General features: G+C 50.9%; 1 protein-coding gene across 2 annotated transcripts in view; it reads left to right on the top strand.

Annotated features, from left to right (window-relative positions):
- The window catches only part of ints4 (integrator complex subunit 4), an 84,828-nt gene extending 64,558 nt beyond the window's left edge, over positions 1-20,270 (top strand). For both annotated transcript variants that reach the window (XM_085999746.1, XM_085999744.1), the window contains 6 exons: positions 1,877-2,007; positions 6,492-6,551; positions 8,568-8,727; positions 12,107-12,250; positions 13,069-13,189; positions 19,591-20,270. In XM_085999746.1, the coding sequence (XP_085855872.1) occupies positions 1,877-2,007; positions 6,492-6,551; positions 8,568-8,727; positions 12,107-12,250; positions 13,069-13,189; positions 19,591-19,790 (816 nt within the window). In that variant the 3' untranslated portion in view covers positions 19,791-20,270. The remainder of the gene's footprint in view (positions 1-1,876; positions 2,008-6,491; positions 6,552-8,567; positions 8,728-12,106; positions 12,251-13,068; positions 13,190-19,590) is intronic.
- Positions 20,271-20,518: the final 248 nt, after the last annotated feature.

The raw sequence follows: 20,518 nt of genomic DNA, 5'->3' as shown, positions 1-20,518 counted from the left end.
CTGGAACCGAGCTCCTGCTGCAACCTGATTGATCTCCTGATAGCTTTATTGCCCCACCAGCCCACTGCTGCTGATCACCGACACTGTCGTCCTTCCTTTAAGTAGGTGACAGCTGTGCGACGCATGCTCTCTGTTTATCAGAGTGACAAAGGACCGCCGCACCAAGTCCCCCTCACCCGTCACCCCCTGTGCTCGCTGACCTATAGTGGCTCCCACTCTGGTAACACCTTGATTTTAAAATTCACATCCTAGTGTTCAAATCCCTCGCCCCTCCCTATATCTGTAACCTCCTCCAGCCCCACAACCCTCGAGATAATAAGAACTTAAGAAATAGGAGCAGGAGTAGGCCATACGGCCCCTCGGGCCTGCTCCGCCATTCAATAGGATCATGGCTGATCCAAATCTAGACTCACGTCTACTTCCCTGCCCCCCCGTAACCCCTAATTCCCTTATCTGCTAGGAAACTATCTCCATTTTAAATCTATTTAATGTTGCAGCTTCCACAGCTCTCTGGGGTAGCAAATTCCATAGATTTACTACCCACTGAGTGAAGAAGTTTCTCCTCATCTCAGTTTTGAAAGGGCAGCCCCTTATTCTAAGACTATGCCCCCTAGTTCTAGTCTCACCCATCAGTGGAAACATCCTCCCCGCATCCACCCAATCAAGCCCCCTCACAATCTTATATGTTTCAATAAGATACCTCTCATTCTTCTGAACTCCAATGAGTAGAGGCCCAACCTACTCAACCTTTCCTCATAAGTCAACCCCCTCATTTCCGGAATCAACCGAGTGAACCTTCTCTGAACCGCCTCGAGAGCAAGTATATCTTTTCTTAAATATGGAAACCAAAACTGCACGCAGTATTCCAGGTGTGGCCTCACCAATACCCTGTATAACTGCAGCAAGACTTCCCTGTTTTTATACTCCATCCCCCTTGCAATAAAAGCCAAGATTCCATTGGCCTTCCTGATCTCTGCGCTCTGCCAATTCTGGCCTCTTGCGCATCCCCAATTTCCATCGCTCCACCATTGGCGGTCGTGCCTTCAGCTGCCTAGGCCCCGAGCTCTGGAATTCCCTCCCTAAACCTCTCCGCCTCTCTACCTCTCCTCCTTTAAGACACTCCTTACTCGGTCTGACCTATATGTGACTCCTGTCCCTCACCAAAGTAGTTGGCTCTTAACTGCCCTCTGAAGTGGCCCAGCAAACCACTCAATTTTATCAAAAGTGTACAAGAAGGCGGCTCATCAGCGGAAACTAGTGATGGGAAATAAATGACGACCTTGCCAGCGACACCCACATCCCAAGAATACATTTTCAGAAGTCTAGTCTTCAAAATTACATCGAATTTACAGCACAGAAACAGGCCATTCGGCCCAATCAGTGTTTATGCTCCACACCAGCCTCCTCCCACCCTGCTTCATCTCACCCTTTCACCATATCCTTCTATTCCTTTCTCCCTCGTGTGTTTATCCAGCTTCCCCTTAAATGCATCAACGCTATTCGCCTCAACCACTCCCTGTGGTAGCGAGTTCCACATTCTCACCACTCGCTGGGTAAAGAAGTTTCTCCTGAATTCCCGATTGGATTTATTAGTGACTCTCTTATATTGATGGCCCCGAGTTCTGGTCTCCCTCACAAGTGGAAACATCTTCTCTACGTCTACCCTATCAAACCCTTTCATAATTTTAAAGACCTCTATCAGGTTGCCGCTCAGTCTTCTCTTTTCTAGAGAAAAGAGCCCCAGCCTGTTCAATCTGTCCTGATAGGTAGAACCGCGCAGTTCTGGTATCATCCTTGTACACGTGAATCCCTTTTTGCCGTAAGTTTTACGACCTTCTCTCTCTCTCTCTCTCTCTCTCTCTCTCTATTCCTGCAGATCCTGGAGAACACGTACAGGCTGGAGTTTCTGTACAGCGGCCTGGAGAGCAGTCACGTGGCGATCATCCACCACATGCGGCTTCAGGCTAAAGCGCTCCAGCTCATCCTGACCGCGCGCACCATCAGAGGGTGAGGGGGCGGTCTGCCGACTGGGGGGCTTCGAAACACGTTAACGGCGCCTGGCGAACAGCCTCCCTTTATAGAGCGGTTAGAATGTGGAACTCGCTGCCACGTGGACTGGTTGAGGCGAATAGCAGAGATAAGTGTTGCACAGTATTTAGAGCACAGAAACAGGCCATTCGGCCCAACTGGACCGTGCCAGTATTTATGCTCCACACGAGCCTCCTCCCACCCCTCTTCATCTCACCCCATCTGCAGAGGGAGAAAGGAATGAAAGGATGGGGTTAGAGGAAGTAGAGTCGGAGGAGGCTACTCCTTTCTCCCTCATGTGCTTATCTAGTTTCCACTTAAATGCATCGATGCTATTCCCCCTCAGCTACTCCCTGTGGTAGTGAGTTCCACATTCTCACCACTCTCTGGGTAAAGATGTTTCTCCTGAATTCCCGCAAAGTTAAAGCACATGGGATTGGGGGCAAGGTACTGACTTGGATAGAAAACTGGTTGGCAGACATGAAGCAAAGAGTTGGAATAAATGGGTCTTTTTCCGAGTGGAAGGCAGTGACTAGTGGGGTACCGCAGGGATCGGTGCTAGGACCCCAGCTATTCACAATATATATTAATGATCTAGACGAGGGAACTAGATGTAATATCTCCAAGTTTGTAGACGACACAAAGCTGGGTGGGCGTGTGTGCTGTGAGGAGGAGGGCAGCACGGTGGCATAGTGGTTAGCACTGTTGCCTCACAGCGCCAGAGACCCGGGTTCAAATCCGGCCTCGGGCGACTGTCTGTGTGGAGTTTGCACATTCTCCCCGTGTTTGCGTGGGTTTTCTCCGGGTGCTCCGGTTTCCTCCCACAGTCCAAAGATGTGCGGGTTAGGTTGATTGGCTATGATAAATTGACCCTTAGTGTTAGGGGGATTAAATACGTGGGGTTACAGGGATAGGGTGGGGTGTAGGGGTTACGGGGATCGGGTGGGATATGTGTCAGTGCAGGCTCGATGGGCCGAAATGGCCTCTATCTGCACTGTGGGGTTTCTGTGATTCTGTGATGCCGAGAAACTCCAGTACCATTTGGACAGGTTGGGCGATTGGAGATGCATGACAGATGCAGTATAATGTGGATAAATGCGAGGTTATCCACTTTGGTGGCAAAAACAGGAAGGCAGATTATTATCTGAACGGCAATAGATTGGGAAAAGGGGAAGTGCAACGAGACCTGGGTGTCCTTGTGCACCAGTTGCTGAAGGTAAGCATGCAGGTGCAGCAGGCGGTTAAGAAGGCAAATGGTATGTTGGTCTTCGTAGCGAGAGGGTTCGAGTACAGGAGCAAGGATGTCTTGCTGCAGCTGTACAGGGCCTTGGTGAGACCACACCTTGAGTATTGTGTGCAGTTTTGGTCGCCTTATCTGAGGAAGGATGTTCTTGCCATGGAGGGAGTGCAGCGAAGATTCGCCAGACTGATACCTGGGATGGCAGGAATGACGTATGAAGAGAGATTAGGTCGATTGGGCTTATACTTGCTGGAGTTTAGAAGAATGAGAGGGGATCTCATTGAAACTTATAAAATTCTAACAGGACTAGACAGACTAGATGCAGGAAGGCTGTTCCCGATGGCGGGGGAGTCCAGAACCAGGGGTCACAGTCGGAATTTCTTCACCCAGAGAGTGGTGAACCTGTGGAATTCTCTACCACAGAAGGCAGTTGAGGCCTATTCATTAAATATATTCAAGAAGGAGTTAGATATATTTCTTAAGGCTAAAGGGATCAAGGGGTATGGGGAGAAAGCAGGGACAGGGTACTGAATTTGGATGATCAGCCATGATCGCATTGAATGGCGGAGCAGGCTCGAGGGGCCGAATGGCCTACTCCTGCTCCTATCTTCTGTGTTTCTATGGATTTATTAGTGACTGTCTTATATTGATGGCCCCTAGTTTTGGTTTCCCCCACAAGTGGAAACACCTTCTCTACGTCTACCCTATCAAACCCTTTCATAATCTTAAAGACCTCTATCAGGTCACCTCTCGGCCTTCTCGTTTCCAGCTGCCATGTTTTGCCGACACAACCTCGGTTACTGCACTTCAAGCTATCTCGCTCCTCAGAAACATCTCTCGGTCTTTGATCATAGAATGATACAGCACAGAAGGAGGCCGTTTGGCTCTTTGTGTCTGTACCATCTCTTTGATAGAGTTATCTAATTTGTCCCACTCCCCTCCTCCTTTCCCATCACCCCCGTGCTCACTGACCTACATTGGCTCCTGGTTCGACAGCTCCCCCAGTTTAATATTCTCGTCATTGTGTTCAAATCTCTCCACGGCCTCGCCCCTCCAATTAGTCACAATTCCCTGCCCTTTTCCCATAGTCCTGCAAATGTTTCTCCTTCGACTATTTATCCAATTCCCCTTTGAAAGTTATTATTGAATCTGCTTCCACCACATTTTCACACACTGCCTTCCAGATCACAACAACTCACTGCGTAAGCAGAGTCAGCATGGTTTTATGAAAGGAAAATCGTGTTTGACAAATTTACTAGATTTCTTTGAGGATGTAACAAGCAGGGTGGATAAAGGGGAACCAGTAGATGTAGTGTATTTGGATTTGCAGAAGGCATTCGATGAGGTGCCACATAAAAGGTTACTGCATAAGACAAGAGCTCACAGGGTTGGGGGTAATATATTAGCATGGATAGAGAATTGGCTGACTAACAGAAAACAGAAGAGTCAGGATAAATGGGTAATTTTCAGGTTGGCAAACTAACTAGTGGGGTGCCACAGGGATCAGTGCTGGGGCCTCAACTATTTACAATCTATATTAATGACTTGGATGAAGGGACCGTGTGTACTGTTGCCAAATTTGCTGATGATACAAAGATAGGTGGGTTAGCAAGGTGTGAGGAGGACACAGAGTCTGCAAAGGGATATAGAGAGGTTAAGTGAGTGGGCAGAAATTTAGCAGGTGGAGTATAATGTGGGAAAATGTGAGGTTATCCACTTTGGTAGGAAGAATAAAAAAGCAAAATATTATTTAAATGGAGAGAGATTACAGAATGCTGCGGTACAGAGGGATCTGGGGGTCCTAGTACATGAAACACAAAAAGTTAGCATGCAGGTACAGCAAGTAATTAGGAAGGCAAATGGAATATTGGCCTTTATTGCAAAGGGGGATGGAGTATAGAAGTAGGGAGGTCTTGCTAGAAACATAGAAGCTAGGAGCAGGAGTAGGCCATTCGGCCCCTCGAGCCTGCTCCGCCATTTAATGAGATCATGGCTGATCATCCAAATTCAGTACCCGGTCCCTGCTTTCTCCCCATATCCCTTGATCCCTTTAGCCTTAAAAAATATATCCAACTCCTTCTTGAATATATTTAATGAACTGGCCTCCACTGCCTTCTGTGATAGAGAATTCCACAGGTTCACCACTCTCTGGGTGAAGAAATTCCTCCTCATTTCTGTCCTAAATGGCCTACCCTTTATCCTTAGACTGTGTCCCCTGGTTCTGGACTCCCCCGACCATCGGGAACATCCTTCCTGCATCTAGTCCGTCCAGTCCTGTCAGAATTTTATAAGTTTCAATGAGATCCCCTCTCATTCTTCTAAACTCCAGCGAGTACAAGCCCAATCGACCCAATCTCTCCTCATACGTCATTCCTGCCATCCCAGGTATCTACATGGTATGCTACAACTGTACAGGGCGTTGGTGAGACCACACCTGGAGTACTGTGTACAGTTTTGGTCTCCTTATTTAAGGAGGGATATACTTGCATTGGAGGCAGTTCAGAGAAGGTTCACGAGGTTGATTCCGGAGATGAAGGGGTTGTCTTATGAGGAAAGGTTGAGCAGGTTGGGCCTATACTCATTGGAGTTTAGAAGAATGAGAGGTGATCTTATTGAAACATATAAGATTCTGAGGGGGCTCGACAGGGTAGATGCTGAGAGGATGTTTCCCCTTGCGGGGGTATCTAGAACTAGGGGGCATAGTTTCAGAATAAAGGGTCGGCCATTTAAAACGGAGATGAGGAGGAATTTCTTCTCTCAGAGGGTCGTGAATCTTTGGAATTCTCTTCCCCAGAGAGCTGTGGAGGCGGAGTCATTGAATATATTCAAGGCGGAGATAGACAGATTTTTGAAAAAAAAGGGGGAATCAAGGGTTATGGGGAGCGGGCGGGAAAGTGGAGTTGAGGCCAAGATCAGATCAGCCATGATCTTATTGAATGGCGGAGCAGGCTCGAGGGGCCGAATGGCCGACTCCTGCTCCTAGTTGTTATGTTAAAGAAAAATCTCCTCATCTCCCCTCTGGTTCTTTTGCCAGTTATCTTAAATCTGTGTCCTCTGGTTACCGACTCTCCCGCCAGTGAAACAGTTTCGCCCTACTTACTCTAACAAAACCCTTCCTGATTTTGAACATCTATTTTAAATCTCCCCTTAACCTTCGTTGCTCCAAATACAAAAAATGTCTTTGTTAAATCCCACTTCTTACTGTTTGTCCTGTTCTTTCTAGGATGGAAACCCTGATAAACATGTGCGAGAAGTTTCTGCAGGAGATCGAGGCCTTTCCCAGGTAAACAGTTCCTCAGTTTGAGAACTTGAGTTCATTCAGTTTATATAAAAAAACATGTGGAAATAAATAGCAGTAAAAGTGACCGTGAATCTGTCGGATTATCGTAAAAACAAAACACTGGCTCACTGATGTCCTTTAGGGAAGGAAACCTGCCGTCCTTACCCGGTCTGGACCTATTTTCTTCTTCCTTCTTAGGCAGTCCCTCAGAACCAAGGATGACTTGCTTCCACATTAAAAATGAGTTCTCCGGTGACTGATGAGTCCAATGCGGGACCTACAGTCTCTGTCACAGGTGGGGCAGACGGTGGTTGAAGGGGTGGGTGGGTGGGGTGCTTGGGTTGACGTGCGCTCCTTGCGCTTGGCTTTTGCTTGCTCCCGGCGAAGAGACTTGAGGTGTTCGGCGCCTTCCCAGATGCTTCTCCTCCACTTTGTGCAGTCTTGGGCCAGGGATTCCCAGGTGTCAGTGGGGATGTTGCACTTTTTCAAGGAGGCTTTGAGTGCAGCCTTCGGTCGCCTGAGGAAGAGAGTGTTTGAAGACCAGGACCTCAAACCCGGCACTAAGCTCATGGTCTACAGAGCAGCAGTGATACCTGCCCTCCTGTATGCCTCAGAAACATGGACCATGTACAGCAGGCACCAAGGAAGCACTGGAGAGGTACCACCAACACTGCCTCCGCAAGATCCTGCAAATCCATTGGCAGGATAGGTGGGCCTATATGTGACTCCAATCGCACACCAACGCGGTTGACTCCTAGCCACCCTCAGAAGTATGTCTAGCGATCCACTCGGTCGTATCAAACCCGCCATCAGTGGTTCACGATCCTGTGACTTCTTATGACCCCCTGTGCTCGCTGACCTACATTGGCTCCCAGTCCGGCAACACCTCGATTTTAAAATTATCGTCCTTGTTTTCAAATCCCTCCATGGCCTCGCCCTTACCTATCTCTGTAACCTCCTCCCAACACCACAACCCTCGTGGGGAAATCTAGAACATGGGGGCACAGTCTCAGAATAAAGGGTCGCCCTTTTAGAACTGAGATGAGGAGGAATTTCTTCTCCCAGAGGGTTGTAAATCTGTGGAATTCTCTGCCCCAGAGAGCTGTGGAGGCTGGGTCATTAAATACATTTAAGGTGGAGATAGACAGATTTTTACAAGATAAGGGAGGGAAGGGTTATGGGGAGCGGGCTGGGAAGTGGCTTTGAGCCCAGGATCAGCCATGATCTTATTGAATGGCGGAGCAGGCTCAAGGGGCCAAGTGGCCTATTCCTGCTCCTATTTCTTATGTTCTTATGAGATCTCTGCGCTCCTCTAATTCTGCCCGCTTGCGCATCCCTGATATTATTCGCTCCACCACTGGCGGCCGTGCCTTCAGCTGCCTGGGCCCTAAGCTCTGGAATTCCCTCCCTAAACCTCTCTGCTCCTCTAAGACGCTTGTTAAAACCTACCTCTTTGACCAAGCTTTTGGTCACCTGCCCTAATATCTCCTTAACGTTGCTCGATGTCAAATCTTGTCTGATTACGCTCCTGTGAAGCAGCTTGGGACGTTTTGCTACATTAAAGATGCTACATAAATGCAAGTTATTGTTGTACTTGAACTCGGTGATGCGCTATCAATTACTCATAAAAGACTGAGAGTTAAGAGAGTAACTAAAGGCTTTTATTAACAAAAGAATGAAGGTCTGCCTCGAGTGGTCGACCGGTCCAGAATACAAAGGGCTGGGGAGCAGTCACCTTTATACTAGGACTTGTGGGAGGAGTCAGCCGAGGCATGTCCAGGCATGTACACAGTGGAATACAAACAGTGGTTTACCACACTCGGGGACTCCAATTCATCTTTCCCTTTGTGGTATCTAGGGTTTTGTGCTTTTTGCACTCAATTTGATAGAGTTCGGGTTTTCAGAAGCACTCGCACTCTCGTCGGCCCCCTCGTGTCACGCCGGTTTTCTCAGCGTTGCATCTTAATCGTTTTTTTTTTCTTCCCCCCCCCCCCCCCCCCCCACCCCCTCTGTTCCCAGGTGCTTTGCGTCGGAACTCCAGTACTTACAGGAGAGCTTTGTTGAGAAGCTGCTGGAAATTATGCCCCGGCTCGTGGCCTGCAAGCCAGCGGAGATGGTGAAGATCCTGCAGACTACGCTACGGCACAGCAGCTTCCTCCTCCTGAAACTCCCAGAGCAGGTTGGCTTTCAGTCCAGAGCTTTATACAGTTGTGTCGACAGTACTGGGGAGGTGGGGTTGCTTTAATGCGCTACGAAGCAAGGAAGTTATGATGAACCTGTATAAAACACTGGTTCGGCCTCAACTGGAATATCGTGTTCAATTCTGGGCACCGCGCCCTAGGAAGGATGTGAAGGCCTTAGAGAGGGTGCAGAAAAGATTTGCGAGAATGGTTCCAGGCATGAGGGACTTCAGTTACGTGGATAGACTGGAGAAGCTGGGGTTGTTCTCTTTACAGCAGAGACGGTTGAGGGGAGATTTGATAGAGGTGTTCAAAATCATGAGGGGTCTAGACAGAGTAGATAGAGAGAAACTGTTTCCATTGGCGGAATGGTCGAGAACCAGAGGACTCAGATTGAAGGTGATTGGCAGAAGAACCAAAGGCGACATGAGGAAAAACGTTTACGCAGCGAGTGGTTAGGATCTGGAATGCACTGCCTGAGAGGGTGGTGGAGGCAGATTCAATCGCGGCTTTCAAAAGGGAATTGGATAAGTACCTGAAGGAAAAAAATTTGCAGGGCTACAGGGAAAGGGCGGGGGAGTGGGACTAGCTGAAGTGCTCTTGCAGAGAGCCAGCACGGGCTCGACGGGCCGAATGGCCTCCTTCTGTGCTGTAACCATTCTATGATTCTATGAACAAAAAAATGGATATAAGAGGCACTGGAGAAGATGCAACAAAAATTTGCAAGGAGATGTTGCAAAAAGGATTTACAATTTTCTTGGAAAATAAGAATTTAAACGGGGTAGAGGAATCTCAGAGTACAAATACACAAATCACTAAAAATAGCAATTAAAATAAGGCCATAAAAAAACAAGCCAGGCACTAGGGTTTATTTCTGGAGGGATAGAATTGAAAATTAGGGAAGTTATGCTAAACTTGTATCGAACCTTGGTTAGACCACACTTGGAATACTGTGAACTGTTCTGGTCACCATATTATAAAAAGGATATAGAGGCACTGGAGAGGGTGCAGAGAAGATTTACAAGGAGGATACCAGAACTACGAGGTCATACCTAGCAGGAAAGGATGAAGAGGCTGGGTCTCTTTTCTCTTGAAAAGAGAAAGCTGAGGGGTGACCTAATTAAAATTATGAAAGGTTTTGATCAAGTAGACACACAGAGTGTTTCCACTTGTGGGGGAAGAGCAAAACTAGAGGCCATCACCAAGATATCAAATGGGGAATTCAGGAGAAACTTCTTTACCCAGAGAGTGGTGAGAATGTGGATCCTGCTGTGCAAAATCTCCCGCTTGTACGTGTTCTTCAGAAAGTGCAGGAAAACAGAGAGCGAGCGAAAGCAGGTCATGCAACGTACGGCCGAATGCGATTCATTTATACAAGAACTGAGAGGTTTCACCATCAGGAAAGACTCAACTGGCTGGGACTCTTTTCTCTAAAAAAGAGAAAGCTGAGGGGTGACCTGATAGAGGTCTCCAGGGGCCTCGGTTTAACGTCTCATCCGAAAGACGGCATCTGCGACAGTGCCATGCAGTATATTAATCTAACCTTCATTGACTGGCTGAGTGCGATTTCAAAATCAGCAAGTGTCACGTTGGTTCGCCTGGTCAGAAGGTGATGGTGATGAGGACGCCACACCAGGAGAAAGAAAAGAAAGATCTGCATTTCTGTAGCGCCGTTCACGACCACCGGACGTCTCAAAGCGCTTTACAGCCAATGAAGTACTTTTTGAAGTGTAGTCACTGTTGTAATGTGGGAAACGCTGGAGCCAATTTGCGCACAGCAAGCTCCCATAAACAGCAATGTGATAACGACCAGATAATCTGTTTTTAGTGATGTTGATTGAGGGATAAATATTGGCCCCAGGACACCAGGGATAACTCCCCCTGCTCTTCTTCGAAATAGTGCCATGGGATCTTTTACATCCACCTGAGCGAGCAGACGGGGCCTCCGTTTAACGTCTCATCCGAAAGACGGCACCTCCGACAGTGCAGCACTCCCTCGGCACTGCCCCTCCGACAGTGCGGCGCTCCCTCAGTACTGCCCCTCCGACAGTGCAGCTCTCCCTCGGCACTGCCCCTCCGACAGTGCGGCGCTCCCTCAGTACTGCCCCTCCGACAGTGCAGCTCTCCCTCAATACTGCCCCTCCGACAGTGCAGCGCTCCCTCAGTACTGCCCTTCCGACAGTGCAGCTCTCCCTCAGCACTGCCCCTCCGACAGTGCGGCGCTCCCTCAGTACTGCCCTTCCGACAGTGCGGCACTCCCTCAGTACTGCCCCTCCGACAGTGCGGCGCTCCCTCAGTACTGCACCTCCGACAGTGAGGCGCTCCCTCAGTACTGCCCCTCTGACAGTGCGGCGCTCCCTCAGTACTGCCACTCCGACAGTGCGGCGCTCCCTCAGTACTGCCCCTCCGACAGTGCGGCGCTCCCTCAGTACTGCCCCTCCGACAGTGCGGCACTCCCTCAGTACTGCCCCTCCGACAGTGCGGCGCTCCCTCAGTACTGCACCTCCGACAGTGAGGCGCTCCCTCAGTACTGCCCCTCTGACAGTGCGGCGCTCCCTCAGTACTGCCCCTCCGACAGTGCGGCGCTCCCTCAGTACTGCCCCTCTGACAGTGCGGCGCTCCCTCAGTACTGCCCCTCTGACAGTGCGGCGCTCCCTCAGTACTGCCCCTCCGACAGTGCAGTGCTCCCTCAGTACTGCACTGGGAGTGTCAGCCTAGGTTTTTGTGCTCAAGTCTCTGGAGTGGGACTTGAAACCACAGCCTTCTGACTCAGAGGTGAGGATGCTGCCCACTGAGCCACAGCTGACACATAAGAGGGTAGCAAAGGCCGACACTCCCGTGCAGTACTGACGGCATGCTGCCTTGTCTTGCGGGTGAGAATGGTTCCCATCTGGCTGTTCAGAGAGATGCTAAAATTGTAGTTGGGCGACCTTTGAGCTGGTATTTTTTTTTATTTGTGCACATGATGTGGGTGTAACTGGCAAGCCCAGCATTTATTGCCCATCCCTAATTGCCTTTGAGTGTCTTGCTAGGCCATTTCCGAGGGCAGTTAAGAGTCAACCACATTGCTGGGGGTCTGGAGTCACATATAGGCCAGACCGGGTAAGGACGGTAGATTTCCTTCCCCGAAGGACATTAGTGAACCAGATGGGTTTTAAGACAATCCGGTAGTTTCATGTTCACCATTACTGACACGAGCTTTGTATTCCTGATTTATTTAATTAACTGAATTTAAACTCCGTGGTGGGATTTGAACTCTAGCCTCTGGGTTATTAGTCCAGTAACGTTACCACTATGCTACCGTTCCCATAGCAGGAGATCAGACGAGGCAGGAAGGACTTCTGCTTCCAGAAGCGGACTAATTGTTTTGTTTGGTAGGTGCACAGGGCCTCTGCAACCATCATCGAGCCAACAGGAGAGTCTGACAACCCTCTGAGGTTCACGTCCGGCCTGGTGGTGGCCCTGGACATCGATGCCACCTTGGAGCACGTGCAGGATCCCCAGAACGCCGTTAAGGTGCAGGTAGGTCATCGCAATCAGTGGGACAACCAGGTCAATCACTGACAGGAGGTCATTTCAAAATCCACACATTTACGTAATCACCCAAAGTTAATATAAGAACAGGAGGAGGCCATTCAGCCCCTCAAGCCTGTTCCACCGTTCAATTAGATCACGCGCCTTTCACAACCTCAGGACGCCCTAAAGTGCTTTAGAGCTAATGAAATACTTTTTGAAGTGTAGTCACTGTTGTAATGTAGGAAACGCGGCAGCCAATTCGCGCACAGCAAGCTCCCACAAACAGCAATGTGATAATGACCAAATCATTGTTTTTAGTGATGTAGATTGAGGGATAAATATTGGCCCCAGGACACCGGGGAGAACTCCCCCTGCTCTTCTTTGAAATAGTGCCGTGGGATATTTTACGGCCACCCGAGAGAGCAGACGGGGCCTCGGTTTAACATCTCATCTGAAAGACGGCACCTCCGACAGTGCGGCGCTCCCTCAGTACTGCCCCTCCGACAGTGCGGCGCTCCCTCAGTACTGCCCCTCCGACAGTGCAGCGCTCCCTCAGTACTGCCCCTCCGACAGTGCGGCGCTCCCTCAGTACTGCCCCTCCGACAGTGCAGCACTCCCTCAGTACTGTGCTGGAGTGTCAGCCTGGATTTTTGTGCTCAAGTCTCGAGTGGGACTGGAACCCATGACCTTCTGACTCAGAGGCGAGAGAGAGCTGCCCAGTGAGGCCCAGCTGCCACGTGTATGGAGCAAAAAGCAAAGCAGGAAAACTGTGGCCACTTGAAGTGGGTGGCTGTGTAACTGAAATTGTCTCTGGTCTCCTGCAGGTCATGTATCCAGATGGGCAGGCCCATACAATCCATCCCAAGCCGGCTGATTTTCGAAATCCTGGGCCTGGAAGACACCGGTTGATTACTCAAGTCTATCTCTCCCACTCGGCCTGGACAGGTAACCGGTTTAACACTGAGGTATCGACAGCAACAACAGCTTGCAGTAACGTAGCGCCTTTAACGCCTCTCGGGGCGGTTCACAGACAATCAGACAGAGAGAGAGAGGCACTGGAGAAATTGCAAAGAAAGGATGATCCCAGAACTGTGCGGTTATACCCATCAGGACAGACTGCACAGGCTGGGGCTCTTTTACTCTGGAAAAGAGAAGGATGAGGAGTGACCTGATCGAGGTCTTTAAAATTCTGAAAGGGTTTGATAGGGTAGAGGTAGAGAAGATGTTTCCACTTGCGGGCGAGACCAGAACTAGGGGCCATCAATATAAGATAGTCACTAATAAATCCAACAGGGAATTCAGGAGAAACTTCTTTACCCAGAGAGCGGTGAGAATGCGGAACTCGCTACCACAGGGAGTGGTTGAGGCGAATAGTATAGATGCTTTTAATGGGAAGCTGGATAAACACATGAGGGAGAAAGGAATAGAAGGATATGTTGGTGGGGTGAGATGAAGAGGGGTGGGAGGAGGCTCGTGTGGAGCATAAATACCAGCACGGGCCAGTTGGGCCGAATGGCCTGTTTCTGTGCTGTAAATACGATGTAAAATAAAATGGATGCCGAGCCAGAGAGGGAATATGAGGAGGGGGTGACCAGAAATTTGATCAAAAAGGTGGTTTTTAAGGAGTGTCTGAAAGGAGGAGAGGGAGGTGGACAGTTGGATGGGTTTAGGGAGAAAATTCCTGTGCACAGTTTCGGTCTCCTTATCGAAGGAAGGATATACTTGCCTATGAGGAGAGATTGAGTAGACTGGGCCTATACTGTCTGGAGCTTAGAAGAGTTTAGATCTCATTAAAACATACAAGATTCTGAGGGGCATTGACAGGGTGATGTGCCTCAATGAATCCGAGACTCAACGTTAACGGAGCAAAGCAAGGCTTTTATTAACTCAGAAAGTAATACACAGTGGAGAAGTGTCTCTCATCCAGAGATCTGCTGTACTGCCTGTGAGACACGCTGGGGCCTGCTTAAGTAGGGGCCAGGTATGGGCGGAGCCCTACACACAATACAATACAGGTAAGGAAATGAAACTGAAACTAAACTCCCCTGCTTGTCACAGTCACAGGCACAATCAAACACAGAGAATACAGAGTGCCTGATGAATGGCATATTTCATCACATTCACCCCTTCTACAGATTTAGTCTGTTCGGGGGTTTGATAGTCCTCTGTGACGACGTGGCTGTTGTGGTGCCGCGGGTGTCGGCTGGGTGTCCCCGGTGGCCTCCTGGGTCTCTGCCGGTGGCGCTGCCAGGGTTGTTGAAGGGGTAGTTGGTGGGGGCACCGTTGGTCGATGTTCTTCCGGGGGTGATGAAAGGATAGTGGGTGGGTAAGAGTTGCTGTGATCGTTGTTGCTGTTGTTGTCGTGGTTGTTGTCGTTACTGGCTGGGGCGACGTCTTTTATGGACACGGTGTCCTCCCTTCCGTCGGCGTGCCGGACATACGCGTATTGGGGGTTGGCGTGGAGTAGGTGCACTGACTCCACGAGAGGGTCCGTCTTGTGGCCCCTCACATGCCTTCGTACAAATACCGGACCTGGGGTGGAGAGCCATGACGGCATGGATACGCCTGAGGTGGATTTCCGGGGAAAGACAAACATTCGTTCATGAGGCGTGGCATTAGTGGCAGTACACAATAGCGACCGTATCGAATGGAGCACATCTGGGAGGACTTCCTGCCAGCGGGAGATAGGGAGGCCCTTGGTCCTTAGAGCTAGAGTGACTGTTTTCCATACTGTCCCGTTCTCTCGCTCCACCTGGCCGTTACCCTGGGGGTTGTAGCTGGTGGTACGGCTCGTGGCGATCCCCCTGGATAGCATGTACTGGCGTAGCTCTTCACTCATGAAGGACGCCCCCCTATCCGTATGGATGTAGCTCGGCATACCGAACAGGCTGTTGAGGCATTTAATGACCGTGGCGCTGGTCATGTCTGGGCAGGGGAAGGCGAATGGGAAACGGGAGTATTTGTCCACAATGTTCAGGAAGTAAACATTGCGGTCGACTGACGGGAGGGTGCCCTTGAAATCTAAGCTGAGCCGCTCAAAGGGCCGTGTAGCTTTGATTAAGTGGGCTCTATCTGGGCGGTAGAACCGAGGCTTGCACTCAGCGCAAGTGCGGCAGTTCCTGGTCAGAGACCGAACTTCCTCAATCGAGTAGGGTAAGTTGCGGGACTTTATGAAGTGGAACAGCCGTGTGACCCCTGGGTGGCAGAGGTCGTTGTGGAGGGTCTGTAGCCGATCCCCGGTGGCGCTGGCACACATCCCTCGTGAGAGGGCGTCGGGGGATTCGTTAAGGGCCCCTGGCCGGTAAATGATGTCATACTCGAAGGTGGAGAGCTCGATCCGCCACCTGAGAATCTTATCATTTTTAATCTTCCCCTTCTGTTTATTATTAAACATAAACGCTACCGACCGCTGGTCGGTAAGTAGGGTGAAGCATTTGCCGGCTAGGTAGTGGCGCCAGTGGCGCACTGCCTCCACGATGGCTTGGGCCTCCTTTTCCACGGAGGAGTGTCTGATCTCGGGCCCTTGGAGGGTCCTCGAGAAGAAAGCTACGGGCCGCCCCGCCTGGTTGAGGGTGGCCGCCAAGGCAAAGTCAGACGCATCACTTTCCACTTGAAAGGGAGTGTTCTCGTCCACTGCCTGTAGCGTGGCCCGTTCAATATCCCGCTTAATGCTTTTGAAGGCGGCGTGGGCCTCAGCAGAGAGCGGAAAAGAGGATGCTTTCAAGAGGGGGCGGGCTTTGCCGGAGTAGTTGGGGACCCATTGGGCATAATAAGAAAATAACCCCAGGCACTTTTTCAGGGCTTTGGGAGTGTTGGGCAGGGGCAGCTCCCGTAGGGGGCGCAATCGGTCGGGGTCTGGTCCGATTTCCCCATTCTCCACCACGCTGCCTAGTATGCAGAGGCGCGTGGTGTTGAAAACGCACTTGTCCTCGTTGTAAGTGAGGTTGAGTTTTTGTGCGGTTTTCAGGAACCTCTCAAGGTTCGAGTCGTGATCCTGCTGGTTGTGACCGCAGATGGTGACGTTGTCGAGGTAGGGGAAGGTTGCCTGCAAGTGGTGGTCATCGACCATGCGGTCCATCTCCCTCTGGAAGACCGAGACCCCATTCGTCACCCCAAAGGGGACTCTGAGGAATTGGTAGAGGCGTCCGTTCGCCTCGAAGGCAGTGTACGGGCGGTCCTCTGGTCTGATAGGGAGCTGGTGGTACGCTGACTTGAGGTCGATGGTGGAGAACACCCGGTATTGGGCAATTTGGTTCACCATTTCTGATATGCGGGGTAGCGGGTAGGCGTCTAGTTGGGTGTACATGTTGATCGTTTGGCTATAGTCGATCACCATCCGTTTCTTCTCGCTACCCCTCACCACCACCACTTGGGCGCGCCACGGGCTGTTGCTGCGTTCAATAACGCGCTACCTCAGCAGCCTGTCCACCTCAGTCGCGATAAACTGCCTGTCCTCCCAGCTGTACCTCCTGCTTTTGGTCGCTATTGGCCGGCAGTTGGGAGTAAGGTTCGCGAATAGCGAAGGCGGCTTTACCTTCAGGGTAGCCAGACCGCACACTGTGAGGGGCGGCTGGGACCCACCGTAATTGAGCGTGATGCTTTGGTGGTGGCACTGGAAATCCAGGCCCAAGATCACGCTCGCACATAGACTCTTCATGATTAGTAATTTAAAATTATCGTATACAGTTCCGTTAACGGACAATTGTACCGCTCAGTAACCCATAATGGTCGATGTCTGGGTTTTATCAGCCATAGAGATGGTGCCCCGAGCAGGGACCACCGTTAGAGAGAGTTGTTGTGCTAGTTCAGGGTGGATAAAACTCTTCGTGCTTCCACTGTCAATTAAACATTTAACCCCGCACCCGTTTACCTCGATGTCCACCATTGATTTGGATAGCGGGTGCGGTCCCGTCTGGTCCACTGTGACCGATGCCACTGTAGGGCCCTGATCGAGACAAGATGGCGTCCACGCTGTCTGCTCACAAGATGGCGGACCCCACGAGGTCGGGCAAGATGGCGTCCAAGATGGCCGCTCCCACGGCGCACACGCGGCGGTGGCGGGTTTTCCAGCGGGGTTCCCTCTGCACACCTTCCCGAAGTGCCCCTTCTTACCGCACTTAAAGCAGGTGGTGCCTTTCGCCGGGCACAGGTTTCTGGTGTGCTTCGGCTGCCCGCAGAAGTAGCAGTTGGGGCCCCGACGCGTCGCGGCTGTCGTAGGGCTTCTGGGGGGAGAGCGGGGCCCCGACGGTGTAGGGCTGCCGGGCGGGGAAGATGCCTTCCAAGATGGCGGCGCCCTTGGTGCACACGTGGGCGGCGCAGGCTGAAGAGTAGGCGTCCGAGTTTCTCTGGGCCACATCCAGGGATCGCGCTGTGTCCACAGCCTGTTTCAGGTCCAATCCCGTTTTTTCCAGTAGTCTCTGCCGGATGTAAGTGGAGCTGAGGCCTGTGATAAAGGCATCACGAACAAGCTTGTCAGTGTACACTGCGGCTTTTACACCTTGGCACTTGCAGTCTTTGCCAAGCGTTTTCAGGGTGACTAGGAACTCATCCAGCGATTCCCCAGGTCGCTGTGTGCGAGTAGCGAGCAGATGCCTAGCGTACACCTCGTTCGTAGGCTGCTGGTAATGCGCCTTTAGGATGTCGCAGGCGGCCGGGTACGTGTCGGGGTCTTGGATGAGGGGGTAAACCCGGTGGCTTACCCAATTCCGCAGGATTCCGAGTTTCATACTTTCAGCGTCCGTAGCGTCTGTGATGGCTGCGGAATTGTCCAGGAAGAATTCCATACACTTAAACCAGTGTCCGAATCGTGCCGATGCGTCCGAAGCATGCGGGTCCAAATCCAAACGTTCGGGTTTCAAGAGTTGATCCATTGCGTTGAAAATTGAGTTAATAAAATTGATGTGCCTCAATGAATCCGAGACTCAACGTTAACGGAGCAAAGCAAGGCTGTTATTAACTCAGAAAGTAATACACAGTGGAGAAGTGTCTCTCATCCAGAGATCTGCTGTACTGCCTGTGAGACACGCTGGGGCCTGCTTAAGTAGGGGCCAGGTATGGGCGGAGCCCTACACACAATACAATACAGGTAAGGAAATGAAACTGAAACTAAACTCCCCTGCTTGTCACAGTCACAGGCACAATCAAACACAGAGAATACAGAGTGCCTGATGAATGGCATATTTCATCACACGGTAGATGCTGAGAAGCTGTTTCCCCTGCTGGAGAGTCTAGAACTAGGGGGCATAGTCTCAGGATAAGGGGTCGGCCATTTAAGACTGAGATGAAGAGAAATTTCTTCACTCAGAGGGCGGTGAATCTTTGGAATTCTCTGCCCCAGAGGGCTGTGAATGCTGAATCGTTGAGTATATTCAAGGCTGAGATCGATAGATTGTTGGACTCTAGGGGAATCGAGGGATATGGGGATCGGGCGGGAAAGTGGAGTTGAGGTCGAAGATCAGCCATGATCTCATTGAATGGCGGAGCAGGCTCGAGGGGCCGAATGGCCGACTCCTGCTCCTAATTCTTATGTTCCAGATGGTGGGGTCTAAACCCTGAAGGATCGGCTGCCAGTGGTGGGGCGAGAGGAGGTTGATGCACAGGAGGCCAGTTATAAGAATGGAAATTTCTGGAGTTGGGGTTGCTGTGAACACATTAAAATAGGAGGAGATTTGAAGACCTTTAGAACTCCACTTTCTTCTCTTTTGCTGATTTTTCTCCCCATCTTTCCTGAAGGCGCTGAAACCCTTGCTGAGCTTCGGTTCCACCCACTGCTGAGGTACAACTCAAACCAAGGGGTCTAATTATTCCTGCACCTCCCTGAAAACCGCCTGGATTATGGTGCTCAAGTCTCTGGAGTGGGACCTGAACCCACAACCTTCTGACTCAGAGGCGAGAGCGAGCGCTACCCACTGAGCCACGGCCGACACAGTAGTGTGTGGGGGCGCGTGTACATTTTAATGCCAATAACAACAGCAACCAGCATTTATACAGCGCCGTTAACGTAGTAAAACGTCCCGAAGTGCTTCACAGGAACGATTATCAGACAAAATTTGACACCGAGCCACGTAAGGAGATATTAGGGCAGGTGACCGAAAACTTGGTCAAAGAGGTAGGTTTTAAGGAGCGTCTTAAAGGAGGAAAGAGAGGTAGAGAGCAATGGTCTGGAGGCCCCCCACCCCGCAGGCCGCTCACTGGCTTTTACTTGGAAGAAACAGCGCATGACCAAAAATTTTGAATGGGTCGCGCAGCCAGTTAAAGGGACTGCGCACAAAACAAAAATTAGAAGGAGCATTGGTGGAGAGGTTTTGGCACTCATTTTTATTCCCTCCCCTCTCTCTCTTCCACAGAACCTTGTCAGGTGGAGGTGCGGTTGCTGTTGGCCTACAGTTCCAGTAGGAGCAGGACGTCCGGCTTGTGTGCGGTCTCCAGACCAGCCTGGGGCGATAGCATGGATGGATTGCTGCAGGCAGATAATGTCATCGAGGGCACCATCAACCTCAGCAAGCCGGTCAAGGTCTACCTGATGCCCAAACCAGCCAGGCGGTGAGGGCCAGCGGTTCTGCCAAGGGGGGAGGGGGGGGAGAGAGAAGAGGACTCACCGAGCTGGAGAAGGGGGTTGAAATAAGAGATGTTCGCAGAACATGATCCAGTAGGAGCAGCAGGAGCTTCAAGGCTCGTTCAGAACTAAAACATTGGGGAGTGCAGAAGTTATAAACCACGAGACCGACCCCAGGCGTCGCTGGTGAACCCCGAGAAGTCCGTAACGTCTAACCGTTAACGGGAACGTCAAAACCAACCAATGTCGACAGACCCCCCCCCCCCCCCCCCCCCCAGAGAGTTCCTGTACTGCATTTCAAATCTTTTTTAAGCTCCGCGCCGTCCCAGGTCCTGAGCTATGTTTTTGTAAAGGTCGGACACTGACCGTTAATGAGGAACTCTGTGGATTTTTGGAAACCCGTGTTTTTTGGAACAATTGACTTTTTTTTCTTATTGAAAGTTTGACATAAACGTTTTGAGATTCTGAAAATGTTCAGGTGATTTGGGGGGTTGCGTAGCTCCCTCGTAACGCGCAGCAGCGCGGTGCCCCCGATGGCGCTTGAGGTTCGATTCCGAGCTCGCTGCACCCCACACTAAAGCCGTGACACCTCCACCACCCCCACTTTGATGCGCCGTGTAGAAAAACCGCAGGCTGGGGGAACTGACCCCAGTTAGTTTCTGGCCAAGCCGACCAGGAAGGTCGCAGGTCGGTGCTGCATAAGCTGGTCTGGGCCAGCT

The sequence above is a fragment of the Somniosus microcephalus genome, chromosome 10, assembly GCF_052327205.1.
Source record: "Somniosus microcephalus isolate GS21.2 chromosome 10, FLI_Smic_1.0, whole genome shotgun sequence".
Taxonomy (NCBI): Eukaryota; Metazoa; Chordata; class Chondrichthyes; order Squaliformes; family Somniosidae; genus Somniosus; species Somniosus microcephalus.
Note: the sequence above shows the minus strand (reverse complement) of the source record. Positions and strands in the feature narration are given on the sequence as shown.